Source organism: Phacochoerus africanus, chromosome 8 (assembly GCF_016906955.1).
Source record: "Phacochoerus africanus isolate WHEZ1 chromosome 8, ROS_Pafr_v1, whole genome shotgun sequence".
NCBI lineage: Eukaryota > Metazoa > Chordata > Mammalia > Artiodactyla > Suidae > Phacochoerus > Phacochoerus africanus.
Genome location: NC_062551.1, coordinates 3,161,303 through 3,185,554, shown reverse-complemented (window position 1 = coordinate 3,185,554; position 24,252 = coordinate 3,161,303). Strand labels below are relative to the sequence as shown.

General features: G+C 57.4%; 1 protein-coding gene across 2 annotated transcripts in view; it reads right to left on the bottom strand.

Annotated features, from left to right (window-relative positions):
- Nucleotides 1-4,057: 4,057 nt before the first annotated feature.
- C8H16orf74 (chromosome 8 C16orf74 homolog) overlaps nucleotides 4,058-24,252 on the bottom strand; it is a 30,828-nt gene continuing 10,633 nt past the window's right edge. For both annotated transcript variants that reach the window (XM_047790582.1, XM_047790583.1), the window contains 2 exons: nucleotides 6,036-6,173; nucleotides 4,058-4,547 (listed from right to left, as the gene is read on the bottom strand). In XM_047790582.1, coding sequence (XP_047646538.1) covers nucleotides 4,489-4,547; nucleotides 6,036-6,173 — 197 coding nt within the window. In that variant the 3' untranslated portion in view covers nucleotides 4,058-4,488. The remainder of the gene's footprint in view (nucleotides 4,548-6,035; nucleotides 6,174-24,252) is intronic.

The following is a 24,252-nucleotide window of genomic DNA, read 5'->3' as shown; positions in this document are numbered from 1 at the left end:
TGGGCTTCTGACTTGAAAGCCCCAGATCTTTCTGTGATGCTGGCGACGTCCTGCAGCTCTGCTGGCTGGGACGGCGGCCACCAACCCCGCGTGGAAACAGCACTTGGCGGCTCGCTGATGCACCCCGACGTTTCCTGGGGTGAGCACGCTGGGAAGGATCCAGGGTCCCCCTGGGCAGAGCACCTGCTCTCAGTCCAGGGCCCGTTTACCTGGAGGTTTGAACTAGTGCCACGTGGCAGCGATGTTCTTACAGAGAAGAGAGAGGTCCAGGAAGACGAAGACAGAGTGAGGAATCGAGGAGCGGGGAGGATGCCCTGCCTGTGGATGATGTCACCTGCTGGGTGCCTGGCCACACCTGGGCAGAGGGCCCTGGCGCCTCCGGCTGGGGCCTGGCCTCGGCCAGGCTACTCTCCTGTGGTCTCAGGGGACCTTGGAGGAAGCCGTGACTTGCCGCTGGGGTGTCTTCTCTCCAAGGAGGGGGCTAGAATGACAGCCACAGCAGCAAAAGAGACATGCTGAAGTGAAAACACCTCCTCTGAAAGCCAAAGCCCAGGTGGCGGAGGTGGCGACCTAGCAGGCCCGGAGAAGAGGACAAGACTGCCTCCCTAACGGGACCCCTACCAGGCGCCAGAAGCCTGGAAGTAGCGCTCCAGGCTGGATGACCTCCGAGGTCTCAGGTGGGGGTGATGGCGTGACCTCTGCGGGCCTGACCTCACCTGCAGTTTCTGGCCAGCGGCCCTGGTTGCCGGGAGCCCAGCAGCTCCAGCTGTTCCAAACTTTGCATCCTGGAGCCCTTGGGAAGTGGGGAGGGACCGACGCAGGTAAGTTCTCCGCTGCATCTGGCAGATAGCGGGGCTCACGACAGCCCTCGAGGTGCTCTTCTCCCTGCTGAGTGTGGTGACAAGGGAGGCTGGAAAGGCACGCAGAGGCCAGCTCCCCAGGGCTGCAGTGTAAGCTGCTCCCCAGGAAGGGGACAAGACCCTGAGCCCGGCGGGGAGCTGTCTGAAGGGTGCAGGTGCGGGGATGGGACTTGGTCGGGCAGTAGGGACTCACCTGGAGGCTGGAAGCAGATGTCCAGGAGAGTGGTGGCGAGGGCCTGGCCTAGGGCAGCAGCCGCTGGGACCAACAGGAGAGACTGAAAGCAGGGCCCATGGACTGCCTGCCCTAGGCGGCCTCAGGCCCTTCCCCGTCACCTGTGGCACCGCACAGCCTGGCAGCGTCCCCCCTACCCCCCAGGCTTGCAAGTCCCTCCCTGCCATTCCCTGGCCACCAGGGCTGGCGGGGGAGCCATCACGCCAGCCGCACGGCGCACATCACGGCTCAGCCGGGCGCTCTCGAATGGCTCCGACGTGGTGTGAATACACTCCTGTGTCTTTTTGCCATCTGCTACTGTCATTAAAAAATTACATTTCCATCTGTTTTCACACTTTCTCCTCTCCCAGCCTCTCCTCCTGGAGGCATACAGCACGCATCTCGTGTCAAGGACCTGAAGGGTCCCTGGTCTCTTGGAACCTGGGAGCTTCTCCGGGACACACCAAGGTTAGGGGTAATGGGCTGGGTTGGCAACCAGAGCTGTTAATTCCACCAGGGCTGTCATTGACTGTGACCTCTGCTCCGCCACCACCACAGACACTTTCCCGGGAGCCACTTCCAAAGCTTTTTATTGCTGGTTGTGATCAGTCTGCATAGCCATAGCATTAAAAATAAATGAAAAATAAACTGCAGACATTAGCAACCGTTCCCCCAGAATGTACTGAAGGAAAAACAGACTCAAGAAATACAAATCAGGGAGGCATGTTTGGGGTTCAAAATAAATTGTCGTTCTACCCAACACTGTAAATCAACTATACCTCAATTAAAATTGTCATTCTGGGAGTTCCCGTTGTGGCTCAGTGGGTTGTGAACCTGACTAGCATCCTCAAGGACGCAGGTTCAATATCTGGCTCTGCTCAGTGGGTTAAGGATCCAGGATTGCCGTGAGCTGTGCTGTAGGTGGCAAATGGTGCAGATCTGGCGTGGCTGTGGCTATGGCTGTGGTGTAGGCGGGCAGCTGTAGCTCCGATTCGACCCTTAGCCTGGGAACCTCCATATGCCACGGGTGAGGCCCTAAAAAGCAAAATAAATAAATAAATCATAAAACGGGAGTTCCCGTTGTGGCGCAGTGGTTAATGAATCCGACTAGGAACCATGAGGTTGCAGGTTTGGTCCCTGACCTTGCTCAGTGGGTTAAGGATCCGGCATCGCCATGAGCTGTGGTGTAGGTCACAGACGCAGCTCGGATCCCGCGTTGCTGTGGCTCTGGTGTAGGCTACAGCTCCGATTCGACCCCTAGCCTGGGAACCTCCATATGCTGAGGGTGCGGCCCAAGAAATAGCAAAAAGACAAAAACAAAAACAAACAAACAAAAAAAAACCCATAAGATGGTCATTCTCGACCAGTTCCCAAGAGGCACGACCCCCTGGGAAAACAAGGTGTGGGTGCTACAGTGGAATCCTGCTGTCACAGAAAGGGGGGCACCCCTGCAGACGTGGCCCCAGGTGCTCTGCGCTAAGGCCCCATCCCCCATCCCTCATTTACCCTCTCCATTTCCCAGGCTCCTCCAGTTCCAGGGGCATTGTGTCCATTCCCCAGAAAGGCAAACCGAGGCCCAGCGAACTTGGTGACCTGTCTGCTCGTGACTCCCTTTTACTGACAGTGGGCTCTGCGCCAGGCACCACGCGGGGCTGCACACAGATCCTTAATCCCCCATGTGCTCCCACATTGGAGCTCCTGGGATCCTCACTTCACAGGCGAAGAAAAGGTTCCGAGAGACTGAATGACTGTCCGAGGTCACACAGCACAGCGCAGGTCTGGCGGACACCAAAGCCCCTGCTCGTACCTGCTCCCCCCGGGCCGGGGGCGCTGATGGAGATGCCACACCCCCTCCCCTCCTGTGCCACGAACTGCGCCCGTGGGGGCCTGGTCTTTGCCCTCGAAGCCCTTGGAATGTCCTGTCTGCTAATAGGGTCTTTGTTTACCTGGGGGCCTTGGCCACACGGCACAGGCTGACAGTGTGGCTTATGGCGAGCCTGGGTCACAGAGCATCAGTCTGACCTGGGCCGAGGGGTGGTCCGGAGACTCAAGCCACCACGTGGGCAGTCAGGCTTGTCTAGGTGGCCAACCCCAAGTGAAAACGCAGCTCAGAGCAGCCCGGGGGGCGATCCCCATGTGTGTCCACTTTCCTGGCCGCTCAGGCCCGCTCTCCATCTGCAGCCTATCATTGTAAGAAACCAGAGACTCACCGACAACGACCGTTCTGAGACCTGTGAGTCCCTCTACTGAGATACTGAAATGGTGAGTCGCCTCGGGGACCCCAGCCCCTACCCCGTGCACCCCAGGACAACCTCCCCAGTAGACTTCCTGCTCAGAAGGGCACGGCTCGGGCCGTGCTTCAGGAAGAATCCCAAGACAGAGGGCAAACCAGGACCAGGAAAAGCCACAGAAAACCAGCCAAAACACACATGCACAATCAGAGCAGTCTGCAAGAGAAAAAGACCAACAATTTTGTTTAAAAAAAACCCACTGCACAGCAGAAACACAATGACGCAACCCTGTAAATCAACTATACCTAAAAAAACGCAAAAAACAAAAACAAAAACCCACTGCTTCAGAGTTCCTGTGCGGCTCAGTGGGTTAGGGACCCAGTGCTGTCACTGCCATGGCTCTGCTTACAGTTGTGGTGAGGATTCGATCCCTGGCCAAGGAACTTTAGGATGCCATGGGCATGACCAAAAGAAAACAATAGAAACCCACTACTTCCCACTCTAGAGACGGATTGTTACCTGACCCCACAGCTGTGGGCAAGGATGCAGGGAGCTGAGGCTCGAACAAGGCCCGCGTGACTTCAGAGCCGGTGCCCTTGGCCTCGTCCAAGTCTACACAGCAGGCTGCAAATCGAGGGGCCTCCAAGGACCCATCACCCATCAGACCACCACGTCGTGAGAGCGATTCTCTTAAACCCACCTCTGTACCAGGCTGTGTGCTGCCTCCCCTGCCCACCCAAGAAGCAGGGTCCAGGTCTCTTGACACGGGATCTTTATTTATGATGCAAAAAAGAAGTTATAAATCGCTTTTTGGACTGTTTCAATGTCTGTAAGACAACGCGTAAAAAATGGAGCCAGTCCTTTGCAAGAAGTCCTTGTGTGTGCTGACCTCCTGGGCACCAGGCGTCTACGTCTGTCCAGGAGAAAGCCTCCCGCTGGCACCCCGATGGCCATCGCCGTGACCCAGGCTGGCGAGGACGCTCAGGCAGGCGCTAGAGTCTGGGAATCACGTGGCTCTGCGAGTGGGTGGGGCGACTCCTTGCTCATCCTGATGCCTCGCTGGGTCGGGAGCCCCCGTTGTTCTGCACTCCGTGCCCATCTGTCCCAGGCCCCCGGGGCTCGCAGAGGGAGGGACAGCTGGAGCTGGAGCCGAGGTGGACAAATCCCCCAGCTGTGCCTCCTCCTCTCAGGCCTCAGGGTCTATTTCGCCATCCTCTGGGCAGGACCCCGACTCATCCAGCCAGACTAGGAGACAGGGGGGGATCAGCGTCTGGGCGGAGCCCCAGCGCATCCCGGCCCCGCCCCCTCCTGCATCCCAGGATTTCCCGGCCACCCTCTGCCCACACCCAGTGCCGAGCCCCCTGAGATCGTCCCCACTGCCCCCGGGGCCACACCCTCAGCTCAGCCTCCTCCTGGAGATGCCTTCAAGCCTGAGGCTGGGCCAGAGGTCAACATGGCCACCCCTTCCCCCAGGTTCTCAATGGGGACCTGAGGCCAGAGAAGGGGAAACCTGCCTCAGGGCAGCAAGGTGGCCGGGAGGGGTGGGGAACCCCAGGCATCCGCTCACCCCTCGGAGCCCCAGCCCCGCGGGCAGCGCTGCCCGGGTCTGCTGGTCTCTCCTCCTGCCCTGAGGCCAATGACGTGGGCACAGTGGGGTGTGAGGTCGGGCCCCTGACCCTCCTTTTCACGAGTCCACACAGCCTCCCTGGATGCCACCGTCCCTGCGATGTGGGGGAGCCGGGGCCATCACGCCTGCATACAGCTGAGCCCCAGGGCCTGCACACCGCCTGGCCTGAGCCCAGGGCCTTCCCCCAGGTCACTCGCCCCACTGGGCAAGCTGATTTCCAAGCTGAGAACTTCTGGAAATGTCGACCCAAGTCCCCCCAACAGACTCCTACAAGCTCCACGTCAGCCTGGCGGGCCTGTGTCCCCGGCACGAGGCAGGCAGGGCTCACATCACCGCGGCTGGTCGGCTGACCCGTGGCAGCTGCCGAGAGGGTGCAAGCCTGGGGGCACAGCCCAAGCTCCAAGTCACATGGCCTGGGTCTGAATCCCAACTCTGCCGCGTGCCAGCTGCCCAGAGGGTCTCAGCCTCCTTGAGCCTCAGCCTCGCCGTCTGTAAACTGGGGGTGAAAGCTGGACCTAACTCAGAGTAGCCATGAGGCCTCCAGGGAAAATAGGCTCACGGCTGTATCATAACCACGACTCAGTATTGCCATTCTTAGTCTCAAGAGCAGCCTCAGCCCCAGCACAGGTCTGGCTCAATCATGTATGCATAAATGAACAGACGATTCGTCCCTCTGGCTCCAGTGGGCTCCACAGAGGGGCCCCAGGGGCAGCAGTCTGGGCCTCTTGTCAGCCTCTCACTGGGAACACGCCATCCCCTCTGCCCCCTGCACTGAGGCACAGGGGTCGGCCCTGGCGTGGCTGAGTTTCCCAGCCTGTCCCGCCCAGCTGAAGCACTGCGGCCAGCAGGATGGCACCCCAGGGCCGCCCTGCCCGTGCGCATCCATCAGTCACCCGGTGGCCACCCGCTCCAGCCGTCACTCACCTGGCTGCCGGTGGGGACTGTCTGGCTAATTACTTAACTTGCCACATCTCCCCGAGGCTGGTGCCCCGCAAGGGGTGTGTGGTGGATGGGTGCGGATCCCAGGTTTTTAGTAAACGGGGTGGGGGGCGCCCGGCAGCCCCGAAGGGGGCGCCCAGACCCCTGGCTCGGCAAGGCGGCCTCACCTGCCCTGCGGGAGTCCCTCGGCAGGATGACGCCCGTGGGGGTCGGCGGGGTGACGATGATGTTGGGAACATCCAGGTGCTTGTCGCTCAGGACGGGGGCCTCGTCGTGGCTGCTGCCGCTGACACACAGTTTTAAGCCTGAGGGGCCGGCCGAGGAACACACGTGCACACAAGACAGAGGGAAAAGCATCAGGGGCCGCTGGGACTTGCCGCCGCCGCCTGCGGCCTCCCCTCTTCATCACCGTGCGCCCCCAGGACTCCGGAGAGGGGGACAGCTCTGCGTCCCCACTTCCCGGGTGACGAAGCCACACGTCAGGACGGTGAAGTGACCTGTCCGAGCCGGCCTAACTCGGCCAGTGCGGTGAGCCTTCTCCGCTTTGTTCCCTAGCGTGACCTCCGTGTGTGACCCACAGACAAGGTTCTCAAGACGTGACTCGGCTCGGGAGAAAGCGACACGGCTGGAGCCGGAAGAGTGGCCTGTGCGCCTCCGCTGTGCCTCAGTTGCCGCGCCCACTGTTTTCCTCCGAGAGGCTGTGTGCGATCCGTCAGGTTCCCCCCACGAGCTCTAGACTGCATTCACCAGACTAACTGCCCGGGCCCGGAATTTTCTTTGGGTGTAGACTTTGGATCATGAACTTGGCTTCTTTCACAGCCATGGGGCTAATTCAGATTTTCTGTTTTCTCCGGCATCTGTTTGGGTATGGTGCAGTTCGCAAAGAATCTGGGGAGTTCCCTGGCGGCCCAGTGGTGAAGGATTTGGCTCTGTCACGGCTGTGGAGCAGGTTCGATACCTGGCCTGGGAACTTGCACAAACCAAGGGAGTGGCCAGGAAAAAAAAAAAAAAAAAAGGAATCTATCCGTTTCGTCCAAGCTGTTGAATTCCTCCTCATTCTATTTCTCCTGTAAACTCAGGTAATCCTGCCGAGCCTAGTTTTCATCTCCAGCTGACCTGAGAGCACTCCCCCATCTCCTTCCCCAAGCCCCTGCCTCTGCTCTTCCCGACTCGGTCGAGGCCATCACTGTCCACCGTCCACCAGAGCCTCGGGCGCAGTGCTCCGCGTCCTCTAGCCTGGGGCCGGTTTAATCCCCCACAAGCCTGCAGATTCCACCCCCCTCCATCTCGGTGACATCCTCCCTCTCCTCCTGCCCCTCCCAGCCCCCCTGCCTGCCAGCTTGCCCCTCATCAGCCCACCCTCCCAACAGCAGCCAGAGACCGCGAACCCGCTTAGAACACTCACTTAGCTCTTGACAGCTAGACACAAGCAGCCTTTCCCAAAGTGTGTTCCCTGGAACACTGGCCTCCTCAGACTCCCCAGGAAGGGGGTTTCACAATCAAGTGAGTTTGGGAATCCCATCTACTCTGTCCTTCTCTTGGAGAGTCTAACGCATGTTAGAGAATTAAAGGCTCCGACAAAGGAAACCAGCAAAAAACCTAAAAGACGACCTATGGGATGGGAGGAAAGGATTTCAAATGATGCAACTGACAAGGGCTTCATTTCTAAAATACACAGACAACGTACACAACTCAACAGCAAAAAAGCCAAGAACCCAATGGCAAATGGGCAAAAGACCCAAATGGACATTTTCCCAAAGATGCATGGATGGCCAACGAGCACATGAAAAAATGCTCAACATCCCTGATTATTACAGAAATGCAAATCAAAACTCCCACGAGATACCACCTCACACCAGTCAGAATGGCCATCATTAGCAAGTCCACAAATAACAAGTGCTGGAGGAGGGGGTATGGAGAAAAGGGACCCCTCCTGCACTGTTGGTGGGCATGTAAGCTGGTACGGCCACTATGGAGAACAATATGGAGGTACCTTAGAACTCTATACATAGAACTACCATATGACCCAGCAACCCCACTCTTGGGCATATATCTGGGCAAAATTGTCCTTGAAAAAGATACATGCACCCGCATGTTCATTACATGGCTATTCACAATAGCCAACACATGGAAACAACCTAAATGTCTACTGACAGATGAATGGATTAAGAAGATGTGGTATATATATACAATGGAATACTACTCAGCCATAAAAAAGAACAAAATCATGCCATTTGCAGCAACATGGATGGAACTAGAGACTCTCATACTGAGTGAAGTCAGACAGAAAGAGAAAGACAAATACCATATGATTTCACATATATCTGGAATCTAATATATGGCACAAAGGAACCCTTCCACAGAAAGGAAACTCATGGACTTGGAGAACAGACTTGTGGTTGCCAAGGGGGAAGGGGAGGGAGTGGGATGGATTGGGAGCTTGGGGTTAATAGATGCAGACTATTGCCTTTGGAATGGATTAGCAATGAGATCCTGCTGTATAGCACTGGAAACTATATCTAGTCACTTATGATGGAGCAGGATAATGCAAGAAAAAGGAATGTATGTGTGTGTGTGTGTGTGTGTGTGTGTGACTGGGTCACCTTGCTGTACAGTAGAAAATTGAAAGAACACTGTAAACCAGCTATAATGAAAAAAAAATCATTAAATAAATTTAAAAAAGAATTAAAGGCTCTGAGAAGTCCTGCACCAAGGAAGCTCCTTGCATTGTGCTTTACCCTGGGCTTCCTGAACTTAAATGACCTTGGAGCCTGTTTTTGGAGGGACACCTGTTAACATCTCATAAAACCATGAGTCATGAAATACATTTTGGGAAATGTTGATCATAAATTAAGGTCAGCCTCTTAGCGCAGCTTTCAGCCTTCACAGCCTGGCCCAGACTTGTTTTGAAGCCTCCTTCCCAGCCACCTGCCTGCTCACAGTTCCCCAAATGCGCTGGGCTCGCCAGGCCTTCCATACCTTTGCAAAGGCTGTTCCCCCCTGCCTGGAATGCTCTCTGTTGCTTTGCCAGGTGACGGGCTCCTACTTAACCTTCAAAACCCAGCACAATAGGCTCTCCTCTGGAGAAGGTGTCCCAGGTGGCTGATGCCCCCTCCCTCAGTTATCAGTCTTCCAGCGCTGATCACACTGGATGGGCAGGCTTAGTTCTGTCTCCCTTTGCCGTGAGCGTCTGCAAGACAGCCACAGTCTCACTCATTCCTGGTTCCCTTGAGTCTAGCCTGACGCCTGAGACAGAGCAAGTGGGGATGCTTTCCATTCTAAATTAAAATCGGCTTCAGGGACTTCCTGTGGTGGCACAGCAAAACGAACCTGACTAGTATCCATGACGATGCGGGTTCAATCCCTAGTCTCGCTCGGGTTGGGGATCTGGCGAAGCTGTGAGCTGTGCTGTAGATCCCAGATGCGGCTCGGATCCCCAGTGGCTGTGGCTGTGGTGTAGGCTGGCAGCTGTAGCTCCAATTGGACCCCCAGCCTGGGAACTTCCACATGCTGCGGGTGTGGCTCTAAAAAGCAACAAAACAAACAAACAAAGAAATAAAGGGCATCAGGAAGTTCCCATGTGGCATAGCAGGTTAAGCAGCTATCGTGCAGGTTGCAACTGCAGTGCAGGTTCCATCCCTGGCCTGGGAACTTCCACAAGCCACAGCTGCAGCCCGAAAAAAACAAACAAACAAAAACCCCCAAAACAACCCCCCCCCCACCAACTGCAGGCACCGCGGATTGGGGTGGTCCCACTGTTGTCTCCATGCCTCACTGCGTTCGCTCGAGTACCTGAGCTCCTGGCCAACAGCAGGGGCTGAGCACCGGGGAGATGATCCTACTCAGGCCTCCTCTGACCCCCAGGGGGGCAGTGCTCCTCAAGGACCCCAGCAGGGTCAGTGTGGCGGTTCTCAAGCACGTCCCAGCAGGTGGAGCCCGAGGCGCCTCCCCTCCGGTGTGGGGTGGACCCAGGATGCATCCTAACCCAGAGTAAGCCTCCCAAGGTGAGTCACGAAAGACCTAGGCTCAAGCGGCCAGAGGGGGAGCCCGGGTGGTGGGGAACCAGGCCTCCAGCCATGGGAGGGGCCACCTAGGAAGTTGGGTCTCTGGCTGAGTCCAGCCTGGGGGGGAGACCACAGGCCCGGCCAATGGACTGAATGGAACCCATAGGGATGGAGGAGGCACAGGTGGTTGTGGGGTCCCCATGGGGGATCACAGGGAAAGAGGGAAACCTGGGGAGGTGGGAGACCACTGTCAGTTCGGGAAAGCCATCCGATCGAGGCAGGCTTGCTTGACTAAGGTCATCCGGTGGGAGATGGGGTGAGGCAGGCATTCGGATTCGGACCAAGGGCAGGAGTTTGAGGACGCCCCTCAGCTGAGCTGGATACTGAGGAGGAGCTACGACTCGAGGAAAGAGGAAGAGGTGGTCCTTTCCCACCACCACGCCCCTTGGAGGATAAAACCGTATCCTCGGAGCAGAAGCTTCCGAGCCTGCCTGCTTGCATCTCACAGGCGTCCTATCCTTTATTTTTATTATTATTTTTTTTGTCTTTTTAGGGCCACACCCATGGCATATGGAGGTTCCCAGGCTAGGGGTCGAATCAGAGCTGCCAACCTACACCACAGCCACAGCAATGCGGGATCCGAGCCATGTCTGCAACCTACACCACAGCTCATGGCAATGCCGGATCCTTAACCCACGGAGCAAGGCAAGGGATTAAACCCTGAGTCCTCATGGATGCTAGTCGGGTTCGTTAACCACTGTGCCATGACAAGAACGCCCGTCCTATCCTAATACACCTCTTTCTTGCCTATCCCTTTGTCTCTCGCTGAATTCCTTCTGCACTGAGACCCGAAGACCCTGAACCTCAGTGAGTCCAGACACAGGGTGAGTGACTTGAATTTCAAACCATGGGTGTAAGTCCCAATCTGGCTTTAGGGTGGGTTTAAGTCCCAAACTGTGTTCTGGCTGGGTTCAGGCCGTTAGTGCTGTCAGTTTCAGAACCTCAGAAGAGACCCCAGGCCAGAGCTTCCCACCTAAATCACCCCTGAATTCCTGATCCACAGAAATGGTGATAGATTTTTTTTTTTGGTCTTTTTTGCCATTTCTTAGGCTGCTCCCATGGCATATGGAGGTTGCCAGGCTAGGGGTCCAATTGGAGCCGTAGCGGCTAGCCTACACCACAGCCGCAGCCACGCGGGATCTGAGCCATGTCTGCAACCTACATCACAGCTCATGGCAACGCTGGATCCCCAACCCACTGAGCAAGGCCAGGGACTGAACCCACAACCTTATGGTTCCCAGTTGGACTCGCCAACCACTGCATCACGACGGGAACTCCAATAGTAAATATTTAAGTCACTGAGTTTGGGGGTAATTTGTTACACGGTAGTAGATAACTGATACAGTCAGCACAGCTCGCCTGTCCTTGAAACCCCATTGCTGTTTCCTCTGTGGGGCCCTCTCAATCTACCAAGCTAATTAGTTCTGTAGAAAGAGGCCATGTCCCCCCCATCAGACTATAAGCCCCTCACGAGCCCTCGCCAAGGCTGCTGCCAACTTGATCTAAGGCAGCCTTTACATCTTCTGAAAAAGCAGCAGAGCAGACAGACAGATGGCCCATTTTTTCATGTGAAAACACATGAAAAAATGCTCAACATCGCTAATTATTAGAGAAATGCAAATCAAAACTACAATGAGATACCACCTTACACCAGCCAGAATGGCCATCATGAAAAAGTCTACAAATAATAAATCCTGGAGGGGGTGTGGCGAGAAGGGAACCCTCCTACACTGCTGGTGGGAATGTAAACTGGTACAACCACTATGGAGAACAGCATGGAGGTTCCTTAAAAAACTAAAAATAGAACAACCATATGATCCAGCAATCCCACTCCTGGGCATCTATCCAGAGAAAACCACAACTGGAAAAGATTCATGGCCCCCAATGTTCAGTACAGCACTATTCACAATAGCCAAGACACGGAAGCAACCTAAATGCCCATCAATGAAGGAGCGGATAGAGAAGATGTGGTACATATATACAATGGAATATTACTCAGCCATGAAAAAGAACGAAATCATGGCATTTGCAGCAACAAGGATGGACCTAGAAATCATCCTGCTAAGTGAAGTCAGTCAGTGAGACATAAACAGCATATGCTATCACTTACATGTGGAGGCTAAAAACTGGATACAAATGAATGTGTTTTCAGAACAGAAACAGATTCAGAGGCTTTGACAAATTTATGGTCACCAAAGGGGACAGGTGAGAGGGGAGAGACTGGGGGTGTGGGATTGGCATAAGCACACTGAGGTCCACGGAATGACTGGGCGACGGGGACCTGCTGTACAGCACAGAGACCTCCACCCAATATTCTCTGATCACCTCTGCGGGAAAGAGAATGGCTGTGTGCACACGTGCACCTCAACCCCGCTGGCATACAGCAGAAACGAGCACAGCATTCTAAATCCACGCGTCACTAAAACTTGAAAAAAGAAAAAAACAGTGGAGCAGTTTGTTTTTGCCATCTTTGGCAGAAGCCCAGGATGGAAAACAGAGGAAGCCCTCCTGGTGGAGCTGCAGTTGTCGTCAGCCCTTAAGGGTCTCTGGCCGCATGCCAGACACAGCTCAGGGTGTCCAAGAACCACTTCCTCCTGCGGTCTTCACCGCCACCCGTGAGGTGTGACCTCACAGACGGGGAGACTGAGGACCAGAGAGGCTAAGAACTTGCACAGCGGTGAACAGCTGGTGTGAGGTGGGAGCGGGATCTGAACCCAAACCAGACTCTGCCTGACTCAAAAGCTGCTGCTGCTTGTAACTGTGATCCTCGAACACAGACTGGAAACGGTCTGAAAACGACCATATAGTAACTATATTTTGTGTTGGGGTTTATGTTGCAACTTCTCACGTTTGCCCTTGAGCCCCAAAGCAGCCACAGACAATATGTAAATGAGCAGGTGAGGCTGTGTGCCAATAAATCTTTATTTATAAAGACAGGAAGAACAGCCCAAGGGCTGTGGTTTGCCAGTGCCAGCTCTATAACTTCCAGGAGTTGGGGAGTTTGGATCAGGGACACAGCTCATGTCCTAACAGGCTCCAAGGGAACCTCAAAATCAAAAGCCTGCGATTTGCTAAGGACAAAAAAGCCCCACCAAAATCCCCACCCTGGCTGATGCTGGGAAGTGACAGGTGTTCAGGAGGAAATGAACTCAGAGGCTGCACTTGGCCAGCGAGCCGGGGGCCCAGAGGGTGCTCAGTCCCTGCCAGCTGCCTCTAGAATTATCCATGAAGGGCCTCTCACAGAGCCGATTGTTACTGTGAGCAGAGGGAATCTCCAGCTCACTCTCCAAGGCTCCTTCCCCCACGAAGAGTCCAAAGTTCCAAAATGAAGAAATGCTCAAGGAGACAAGCCCAGCGCCCGCGTCTGCATTTTAACCTGTTCTGGGAGCTCGGTGACCAAGCGCGCATTTTCAGCTCTTCAGCGCGAAGCAGTAGGTCACTAGGTGGGCCCTGAAGAGAGGCTGGAGGAGAGAGGAGGGAGGGGAGGGGAGGAGGGCGGGGGAGGGAGGGGAAGAGGAGGGAGGGGAGGGAGGGGCAGAGGAGGGAGGGGCAGAGAGGGGGAGGGAGGGGAAGAGGAGGGAGGGGAGGGAGGGGAAGAGGAGGGAGGGGAGGGGAAGAGGGCGGGGCAAAGAGAGGGGCGGGAGGAGGGCGGGGAGGGGGCCCGGGGGAGGAGGGGGAGGGGAAGGCGGGGCCCAGGACTCCAGCCCCTTTCAACGCCCCTGGGCCGCCCAGCCGCCGAGCAGAGGTGGCTGAGCAAGAGGAACAGCTCTCAGGAGATAAAGCCAACTGTGAGGATTAAAAACAAATGCCAACCCTGCCCCAGACAAGAAGCTCATTTGTGCCAAAGCCAGAATTGTTATTTGTTAATTACGTGCCTGTCTTGGGCCATTAAGAACCCATTTCCTGAGGGGAAAGGCTTGGCTGGGATTCCAGGGGGGGGGGGGCAGGCCCCAAGGGAGGAGGCTGGGAGCCCATCCTCCACACCTCAGAGCCAGCAAAGATTTCTTTTTTGGTTTTTGTGGTTGTTTTGGCCAGGCCCATGGCATGCAAAAGTTCCTGAGCCAGGGACTGAACCCACACCACAGCAGTGACCGGAGCCATAGCAATGACAATGCTGGGTCCTTAACCCCTAGGCCACCAGGGAACTCCCAGATTTTGATTTGGGATGTAATGGGGAGCTTGTGCAGGGAGCCTTCCAGGCTGGGGGCTGTCACCCACCTAGACCAGGCTCTGCTCTGGGGCACATGTGGTGTCACGTGGCGTCAGGCAGACTTCTTCTGAAACCCGGTTCTGCCCTTACCCAGGGTATATGGTTTTCCATCCTGGCATCTTGGGAAGTTTAAAAATATCCTGGAGTGGGGGGAGGACCCTCCCCCCTGAGAAGCTTTATTTCACTGCTTTGCCTGGCCACTAGGACTTAAAAAAGCTCCTGAGTGAGTCTAAGCCAGGGCTAAGACGCCCCAAGCTGGGGCACCTGCGCTCTCCTCTCCGAGCCTCAGCATCCCCCACTAGAAAGATGGAACCATGACACCAACCTTTTTTTTTTTTTTTTTGGTCTTTTTAGGGTTGCATCTGCAGAGGTTCCCAGGCTAGGGATCATACTGGAGCTGCAGCTGCCAGCCTTCACCACATCAACACCAGATCCAAGCCCCATCTGCAACCTACACCACAGGTCACAACAACGCCAGATCCTTTAACCCACTGAGTGAGGCCAGGGATCAAATCCACATCCTCATGGATACTAGTCGGGTTCTTAACCCGCTGAGCCACAGCAGGAACTCTAGTATGATACCAATCTTGTAGAAAGGAAATACCGGGTGTACGGCATGGGACTGCCCAGCTGGCGGGGGCCCGGGGATGAGTACTGGGGGGAGGTGAGGCTGCTGCCACCTCCCACGGGGACCAGCCACCTTGTCTTAAGCATCCCCGTGCCAGGCCCTGGGTGAGTTCACCATTTCCACTGCAGCACTAGTCCTCATACCATCCCTCAGGGCCGATGCTAGGGTCATGGCCACTCCCCAGTGAGAACACGTTTGGAGAAGGGAGGTGACGTGGCCACACAGAGGCCAGGTGGCTACAGGCCTGAGCACCCACTTCATTCCTTCTGGTATCACTCACCACTGCTCAGCAGCCCTGAGCCAGGCCTGTCCTCCATTCAGGATGCCCCAGGCACTGGGGACTTGGCACCATTCCCGGCCCCCAGGCCATCTAGAGGCCACAGCCACACCCGGCTGGAGCCTAGAGCAGGTGCGGCTCCTCTGCAGGCATCGTGGCTCAAGGCCGCCCTCTGCTGGTTCTTATTAAAATGGCGCTCGATCCGCACCCCGGTACCAGCTTGCAATCCCCGCCTGGGACCACGTCCCCGGGACCACGTGCACTCTTTCCCCAGGCACCGTCACACACGGTGGCCCTGCTGGGCCCGCTGTGCAGTGGGAGGCCCGAACGTACACCTGGGCGTCAATCCACCCGGCAGCGGCTCCACTTCTCCAGGCCTCGATTCCTCCCTCGCCTGCAAAATCGGGGTGGTTAATAGTTCCCACCTCCAGGGGGCGCTGAGAGGCTTCAGAGCCACACTTGAAGTCCTCACTGCGACTTCATTAGGTGCATTTTGCAGGTGAGGAAACCACCTGGCCGGCCTTGCAGCACAGGCTCCGGAAACGCCAGGCGTTATTAATAGCATAGACTCTAACCTTAGCGGGTGTTCACCGATTCAGCCAGTTCCGAGCATCTACTGAGTGCAGGTGTCATTCCTGCAGTCACAGCGCCGGGGGGTTCAACACTGCTGTGGAGCGACTCTGACGAGAGGCCTCTGGTTCCACCCTAACACCCGGAGACCCTTTTCCTCATCGGGTTGGAAGGGCCACGGGCTCAGCAAGGACGACAAACTGAATCCGATTCTCAGTCCTGCTCTGCCTCCGGGACTCCACCAGCCCCGCCTGTCCACCTGCAGGGTGAGGGGATTCTCCCTGCCCCCCAGCACAGCGCCGGGCCCAGGGGAGGCGCCCAGGCAACAGGCACCTATTGTGCACCTACTGCGTGCTGGGCATCCTTCCAGGTGCTGGGGACGCAGCAGAGACCAAGACAGTCCCATCGCACGTTTCTCAGCTCCTCCCCCCACACACCGCCTGCCTCCGCCTCGTGCGTCTGGCCCCAGCAGCAAACTGGGACACCCCCCCCCCAAAGTACAGAAAAGACTGGAAAAAATAACAGGGAGGGTCCCCTGTGAGCCATGCCATTGTCGGGAGGGGCCCACGCTCCTGAGCTGTGAGGACAGTGAGCTGAGAGGCTGGGGGCTGTGTGGGCACTTTGCAGGCATCCAAATGGTCCGCCCAAGGAGGCCCATCTTCCAGACGGGTACACTGAGGCACAGAGAAGTCACAGGGGAGGTGACTCAGGGACTAGGAAGCAAATGCCTTCCAGAGTCTGAGTCAGTGATGGGAGAGGAAGGAGCAGACAGTGGGAGGAGCAGCACGAATGAGGGAGGTGGGAGGGGGTCAGAAAAGGCTTCCCCGAGGGGGATCGGAGAGCATCAGGAGGGAGGGCGTGGGCAGCCTTGGCACACACAAAGGCCCTGGGGCCGGGCGGAGTGTGGGTGAGGCCGACACTAATTCCTCGAAGATGACCAGGTGACTGGATTTAGGGCACGTCTTTCAAAAAACAAACTGACAAATGCCTCCGAGGGTTCCAGATGCACTTCATCTTTTTTTTTTTTCCTAAATTCCAATTAAGGCAGAAAGCCTTACATTATTAGGAATGAGGCCAGGGCGGGTGGGGGTTTTACCTTTTCGAGGCAGCCTGGGACCAATGGAGACGGCAGGGGATGTTTTAAATCTCTTTTTAATTAAGGAAAAAGCCCCAGCTTGCGTCAGGGATGAGCTGTTGGAGAGACAACCCGGGAGGAGGAGCCACAGAGAGGCGGGGAAGCACCCACCTCCCCAGCTAGGCAGCAGCCGCAGTCTGGCCTCCCGGCCAGCCCTGCCAGGTCCTAACACTCGCCCTGGCCCCAGCCCCGGCCCCAGCCCCTCGGGGGCCTCTGGGGTCCCAGCCATGCAGCAAGGGCTCCTCCCCTGCCTTTCCTGGGCCGTGGGTGAGCCCTGCTCCTGGCCCTCAGAGGATGACTGAGAGCTGAGGTTCAAGAGCATCTGCAAAGCCCTTGGCACCTGCCTGGCCAAGGGTCAGCCATGGGCCTGGGCCTGGGCACAGCTGATGCTGGGGCTGGACTCTTCTTGGGTGTGTGTGGGGGGGTGTCCTGTGCATTGGAGGGTGTGAGCAGGTCCCTGGCCTCTAGATGCTGTAGCTCCCACCATCTGTGACAACACAAAATGTCTCTAGAGATTGCCAAGTGTCCCCTGTGGGTAGGGCTGGCTGCCAGATGAGATTCAGGACTTTCGGTCTAAGTATAGCCCATGCTATCTGTGGGACATACTTATCCTAGGCAATTACCCTTGTTTATTTGAAATTCACTGGTAACTGGGGATCCTGTTTGAGCATTTTTTTCCCTTCCTAAATCTGGCAACTTTACCTGGGGAGAGGCAAGATCCCCCAGAGCTGAGAAGCGCAGTTAGAGCCGTTACTGAGACAACACTGGGCATTTCCGGGCAGGTGCTGGGAGCTGCTGGTTTCCCCTGTCCCCACCTGTGTGGCTGAAGCCATGGGAAGGCGCTTCCGGATGGCCTGAGCCAGAGGGACTGGCCTCCCCAGCCTGCCCTCTGCCAGCTGTGCAGCCTGAGCCAGGTCCTTACCGTGTCTGAGCCTCTGTTTCCTCAGGGGCAGCGGAGCTACATGTGATGGGCCTCTTGCCGGAATAAGGATTCGAACCCTCACTCTAGGTTCCAACACCTAACCTGCAGCACATGTGATGTCAGGAAGGTGTCTGGGGCAGCCTGGCCGACAGCTGGTGCATCGTGGGGCGATATCGTTAGGGCTGTCACTGCTGCTATGAATAGTTACTCGGGCTCTGAACCGAACCTCGCTGTGACTACAATTAAGCCAGTAGATTCCAGTTAGTCCCAGAGGAAGGAGGTGAGTGGGTACACTGGGCACCTGCCTGGCCATCCTGAGTAAACTGGGCAGCTCCTGAGGGAGCCTGGGCCCTGAAGACAGGGATATGTCCACTCAGAGACTGAAGACTGGGAGGCAACAGTGGCCACCACCAGGCAGGTGCTGGGAGAGAGGGGGGAGCAGGCTGATTTTTTACTGCATATGCTTGTGCGGGTTTTACATTCTGTACCATGAAGATACACATCCCTCCCCCCGAAAAGAGAGACATAAAACATTTTCTGAGGAGGGGCTGACAAATTTAGGAGGTGGAATGGAACAAAGGGGAAGGTGCAGAATGCTCCCGCAGGAGAGGGCTGATCAAGGTGACAAGCTGAGACAGTAAAAAGGCAGTGACGGGGCCAGGGGCAGAATTCAGCGCACAGGCCTGGAGAGGCAGGAAGGGACTGAGAATGCCCCCAAGAGTGGTTCTTTCGCCCTTGAAGCACTCAGGAGCGGGGCCCAGTGTGTGGTCACAGAGGCCCGGGGAAGCCAGGAGTCAAGCCCACCGCATCCGGGGAACGGGATCAAGCCAATCTCCCCAGGGCATCAGCTGGAAGAGACGCAAGGCCACCTGAGTCCTGCTCTCGCCTCACTCCCCAGCCACCCAGCTCTCTTGGCACTGATCTTGGGCACTGCAAGGCCTGCGAGGCAGAAGCAGAAAGATGCAGGGGGTGGGGGTGCGGGGAGGGGCAGTCAGAGGTGGACGTGGGGGCAGCATGGCCTAGGGTCATGCCTGAACCCTCACCATGAAGCCTTAGGAACCACAGGAGTTCCCGTCTTGGCGCAGTGGTTAATGAATCCGATTAGGAACCATGAGGTTGCAGGTTCGATCTCTGCCCTTGCTCAGTGGGTTAAGGATCCGGCGTTGCTGTGAGCTGTAGTGTAGGTTGTAGACGTGGCTCGGATCCCGCGTTGCTGTGGCTCTGGTGTAAGCCGGTGGCTACAGCTCCGATTCGACCCCTAGCCTGGGAACCTCCATGTGCCGCAGGAGCGGCCCTAGAAAAGGCACAAAGACAAAAAAAAAAAAAAAAGAAAAGAAAAGAAAAGAAAAGAAACCACACCCCAGGAAGAAGAGAATTCCAGGGGTCCGGGAGGATCCGTCGGAACCAGGCCTCCTCAGCCTCTGTGTCCCATTCTCGCTGCGTGACCTGGGGCTGGAGCTTTACCACCAATGCCTTGGTTTCCCCACCTGAACCCCGGCAGGGAGCCAGTCTCCTCGAAGCCTTGCTGGGCAGATGACAGGAGATACTGGGCAGAGTAGGGGGGTTGGGCAGGAGCTGCACCTGACCCCTCCCGGGGGAGGGAGGGAGGCGCCAAGGTGCCCCCGCCAATCAGCGGTCCTGGGGGGCTCTCCACACCTTACAGTCAAGAGACTGTTCCTCCCACCCATATTTACTGTGTCCCTACTGCGTGCGGACCCAAAGCCAGGAAGGGGACTCCGAGGTCAGCAAGGCAGCGTGGTTCCGGGCTGTGGAGCCGGGACAGTCAGGAGGCAGGAACGCTGATCAGGGCACCCCGTTAGGGAGCACACGGCTCCCCCACCTGCTGAGACAGGCCCTCCCTCCTTCCGGGCACAGCAGGTGCCGGGTTTAGCTTAAGCCTGAGAGGGGCTAAATCCCGCTGTGAGCCAGGAGGGCTGTCAGCTCGCCCCTGGGGGGGCAGCAAAGGCAGCCCCATCTGCTTAGCGCTGGAAACAGGCTTTGACGGCCCACCACTCCTCCGAGCAGGCTGGGGGTCTCGACGCTGCACCCCCCCCACCCCCCGCCCAGTTCCCCATCTCCTGAGCAGAGAGATCTGTTCAGAAGGAGCCAGAAAGAGTCCTGGACTAGAGCCTGCATCCCTGAAGCCCAGCTAAGCTAACTTGGTCCTTGTCACTTCAGGCCGTCAGTGTGCACTCCAGGCCCGGCTGAAAAGCAAGGACGGGGGCCCAGACCATGCTTCTCACCCCGGGCCGCACAGGACAATCACCTCAGGACAATCACCTCCGTCACGCTTCATCACACCCAAATGCCTGCCCCGGGCAGCGAGCTCCGGCTGCCCCTTCCTGAACACCTTGCGGGTGGTTCTCATGTGCAGTGGAGGCTGAGGCCCGTGGCCTGGGATGATCCCAGGGCTCCCCGAACTCTTAAAAGAAATTCTCGATACCACACCTCCGTTCCCATGGCCCTGCCTGTCCCCGTGACCTCAGCTCCTCCTGCTTGGCCCCTGTCCCTCGCCGGCCATTTCAGCCACACTCTCGCCTCCTTGCTGCTCATCAGCTCACCAAGCTTGGTCCTGTCTCAGGGCCTTTGCATCTGCTGTTGCCTCCGCCTGGAACTCTGTTCCCTGCATTTGAGCTGGCTTCAGTGTGGGCACTGAGAGAGGCCCTCTCCCGCCTCAAGCCACTCCGCGGCCCCTCTCCGTTGCAGCTCTCACCACCACATCTACCGCACGTGCACACACTCTTTTCTGCCTCCTGCGTGGGGACAGGGGCACTGTGCCGTTGGCTGCTGTGTCCCCTGGGCCCAGCGCAGTGCTCAGCACTGAGCAGGTGGTCAGTGACTGCCAAACGAACGAAAGGCGGCACAGGGACATGGCTCTGGTCTGGGCCTGACCCCAGGGGAAGGGAGCCCCTGCTGTGTGTCAGGCTCTGTTCTAGGGGGTGCAGGGGTGGGCAGAGGAGACAGAAATGCCTGCCTGCTGGCAGTGGCACTGCTAGACAGTGAGGTGAGGGGGCCCCCAAGATCCCCAGGGGCAGGAAGCCCCAGCCCACTTCACAGATGCAAACACTAAAGCTTGGGACACTAGGACATCTGCCCTTGGCCATTTTCTACCTCGGGGTGGACCACCCCCCCCACATCCCTTCCCTTCAAAGGCATGAAGCCCCCGTGTGTTCCGAAACCTCCTCAAGATGTGTTAGTCAAACGAATGCCTTTGCCCCCTCCTTCTGGGGGGCTCCCGCCCCGCCCCCTGCCACCCCATCCAGCGGGGCCAGTCCTTGCCTCGCCCACCTGCTGTTCTTCAACCCCCCCCCCCCCCCCCCCCGCAAAACACCTTCCTGCTTCTGGCCTTTGCCCATGCAGGGCCCGCAGCCAGGAGTGCTGTCCCCTTCCCCTCCCTGGCCCCGGCCAGCGGCCAGGCGGCGGGCTCCCGTCCTAGCCCTGAGCAGCCTCACTCGCCCGGAAGCCCTGTCCTGGCCACGGGGTGGCGCACGGTGGGGGTGCAGTCAACGCCTGCGTGATGGACACGCTCTCGACCAGCTCTGGACCCGGCTGTGGGGCTGCTGGAACCATGTTCTCCTGCTCGAATGGGGTGATGTGGGGCTAGTCTTGGGCCTCCAAATACCAATCAGAAAAATGGGCATCGCCACTGCCAGCTCCCAACAGCCCCTCACCAAAACCTGAGGCACAGGGAGCAGAGGCTCTGAGCCCCAGGAGGGGGCCAGGAAAGACGCCTGGCAGCCAGAGGTCCCCGCGCCCGGGGGCCTGGGGGGCTGCACCTGTGTCCTCCTCGTGCCCGCGGTCACCTCATCACATACTTCAAGGAAGAGACGACAAATGCACCAACGTCAGCCAAACCCCTTGGAAGGGGGGTCCTTCCAAGCCCTGGCCGGTCCTCCGCAGAGAGGTCACGGTCACAAAGACGGGCACTTCTGAGAAAGGGGCCGGGCCCCGAGGGGACAACTAAATACGAGGCGGGCCTGGGATGGGACTCGGCCGCAAAACAAGGGCATCAGGAAAAGACCAGGAAATCAGGATCGAGCGGGGACTTGAGTTAAAATAACATGTGTGGGGGTTCCCGTCGTGGCTCAGCGGTTAGCAAACCCGACTAGCATCTGTGAGGATGCGGGTTCGATCCCCGGCCTCGCTCAGTGGGTTAAGGATCCGGTGTGGCCACGAGCTGTGGTGTAGGTCACAGACGCAGCTCGGCTCCTGCGAGGGGGAGGCCGGCAGCTGCAGCTCTGACATGACCCCTAGCCTGGGAACCTCCATATGCCACAGGGGCGGCCCTGAAAAGACAAAAAGAAAATAATCAAAAATAAAAAATAACACGTCTGTAGTGATTCACTGACTGTAATGAGGAGGCCACACTAACCTAAGACGTAGCTACGGGGAAAGCTGGCTGTAGGGTGTGTGCAAACCACGTAGTGTTTTCACTATTTTTTCTATAAATCTAAAATTATCCTAAAAAATAGTCTATTCAACAAACGAACCAGCCGTCAGGCCAGGACAAAGTCTCCGGCTCCTGGCCCTTTCCTGCCTGGCCCCAGAAGGACAGTCCCCTGGGCCCAGCCCCATCCTCAGGATCCCGTCGCCATGGTGACACGGGCGTGGGCTGGGGCTGCAGCTAGCATCCTCTGGGGAACCCCAGAGCCCACCGTGGGCCCCGAGGCAGTCCCGAGGGGAAAGCCCATCCCCCATTTTAACCTCCCTCTGCTGAGGTCCCCACCCAGCTGGAGCTGCCTCCAGAGCGGAAGGCGGGAGGGCCGGGAAACGCTGGGCACCCTCTCCCGTGCTCCTCTCAGATGACGCCTGCCACCAGCCCAGGAGACACGACCACTCGTCACTCCACTTTACAGATGGGGACACTGCGGCTCGGGCACATGCACTGACCGCGGGGGGTCGGGGGCACAGCTGGGACCTGAACCTGGATCCCTCCAATTCCAGAGCGATGTCACCAGCGGGGCTCAACCTTGAGCAGGTCCTGGAATCTCTCAGTGGGTACGTTAAAAACCCCCAGAGTTTCTGACTCAGCAGGTCTGGGTGGGTCTGGAGAATTCTCACCTCTGCCTGGCTCCCAGGTGAGGCTGAAGCTGCAGGGCTGGGGAAAAGCACACGGTCCCAGGCAGCGCCACCGCTGGGGACCAGGGCGCAAAGAACCACCCACCCTCCCTGCCTCCTGAGCCAAGCCCCTCCTGACCTATTGCCGCCGCCGCTGGGGGGAGCTCCCCTGTGCTCGGGCCCCCACATCTGTAAGGCTACCCATGTCACCCAGCTATAGTGATGCTGAGATAAGCAAATCGGGGAGCAGGGCCTGGATGACAGATTCGCCCCGTGCGTGCCAGTCCTCTCATGGGGAGGCACCGGGGAACCGCGCTCTGGCCAGGGGACCATCACCGCAAGTCACAGCCCTACGGCCAGGCCCTTGAGCACAAGGACCGCCCCCCGCCCCTGTCCCCCAGAGGGTCCCACTGTGCCTGTTCTCCTCTGGAACCAGAAACAAAAGGACTCTGGCACAGCTGTGCTCCTCTCTCTGCTGTCACCCTCTCTGATCTCCCTCCCACCTGGGGCTGAGACTTTATAGCCAGACAGGCAGTAAGCACGTTCCAGAAATGAGACAGAGAGGGATGTTCCCATCCTGCATGCGGAGGCTCAGAGGTACAGTGACCTGTGGTGGGGGGAGCAGAGATTCCCCCCAAATTCATGCCCACCCTGAACTTCAGAATGTGACCTCCCTTGGAAACAAGGTCTTTGCAGACGTAATTAGTTCGGGATCTTGCGACACAAGCATCCTGGATTTAAGACGGGCTCTAGGGCCAAAGACCGAAGACTAAGGAGCGAGAGGCATGTCCGCTGTGGTGCAGTGGGCTGAGAATCCAACTGCATCCACTCGGGTCACTGCGGACCGTGGGTTCCATCCCTGGCCCTGCGCAGTGCGTTAAAGCAACTGCACTGAGGCAGCTAGGTCGTAGCTGAAGCTCGGATTCAATCACTGGTCCGGGAACTTTATGCCGTGCGTGCGCGTGTGTGTGTGCGGTGGGTCCGGTGATTAAAAAAAAAAAAAAAAAAGATTAAAGAGAGAGAGATCTTTCTCTTCTTTCGGCCACGCCCATGGCATGCGGAAGTTCCTGGGCCAGGGACTGAACCCAAGCCACAGCGTGACCTGAGCCACAGCTGCGACAATGCTGGATCCCTAACCCACTGAGCCACCAGGGAACTCCAGAGAGGTCTTCTGAAAAAGCGTGCAGGAAACACAGGGAAGGCTGTGTGAAGACGGAGGCAGCCTGGAGGGAGGTGGCCACAACCAAGGATGCCCGGGCCCCGCAGGAACTGGAAGAGGCAGAAGGGACCCTCCCTGAGGCCCCAGAGGGAGCCTGGCCCTGTGGACACTCTGACTGCAGATCTTTGGCCTCCAGAATGGTGAAAAGATAGACTTCTGTGGTTTTAAGCCCCCTGGTTTGGGGTCAGCTGTTGCACTGGCTCTAGGAAAGGAAGACGCCAGGTTCCAGGGTTAACGTGGAGATGTAGGAGCTCACATGGATCAAGGTTCTGGCTGCAGAGGTTACTTCCCATGTTGAATT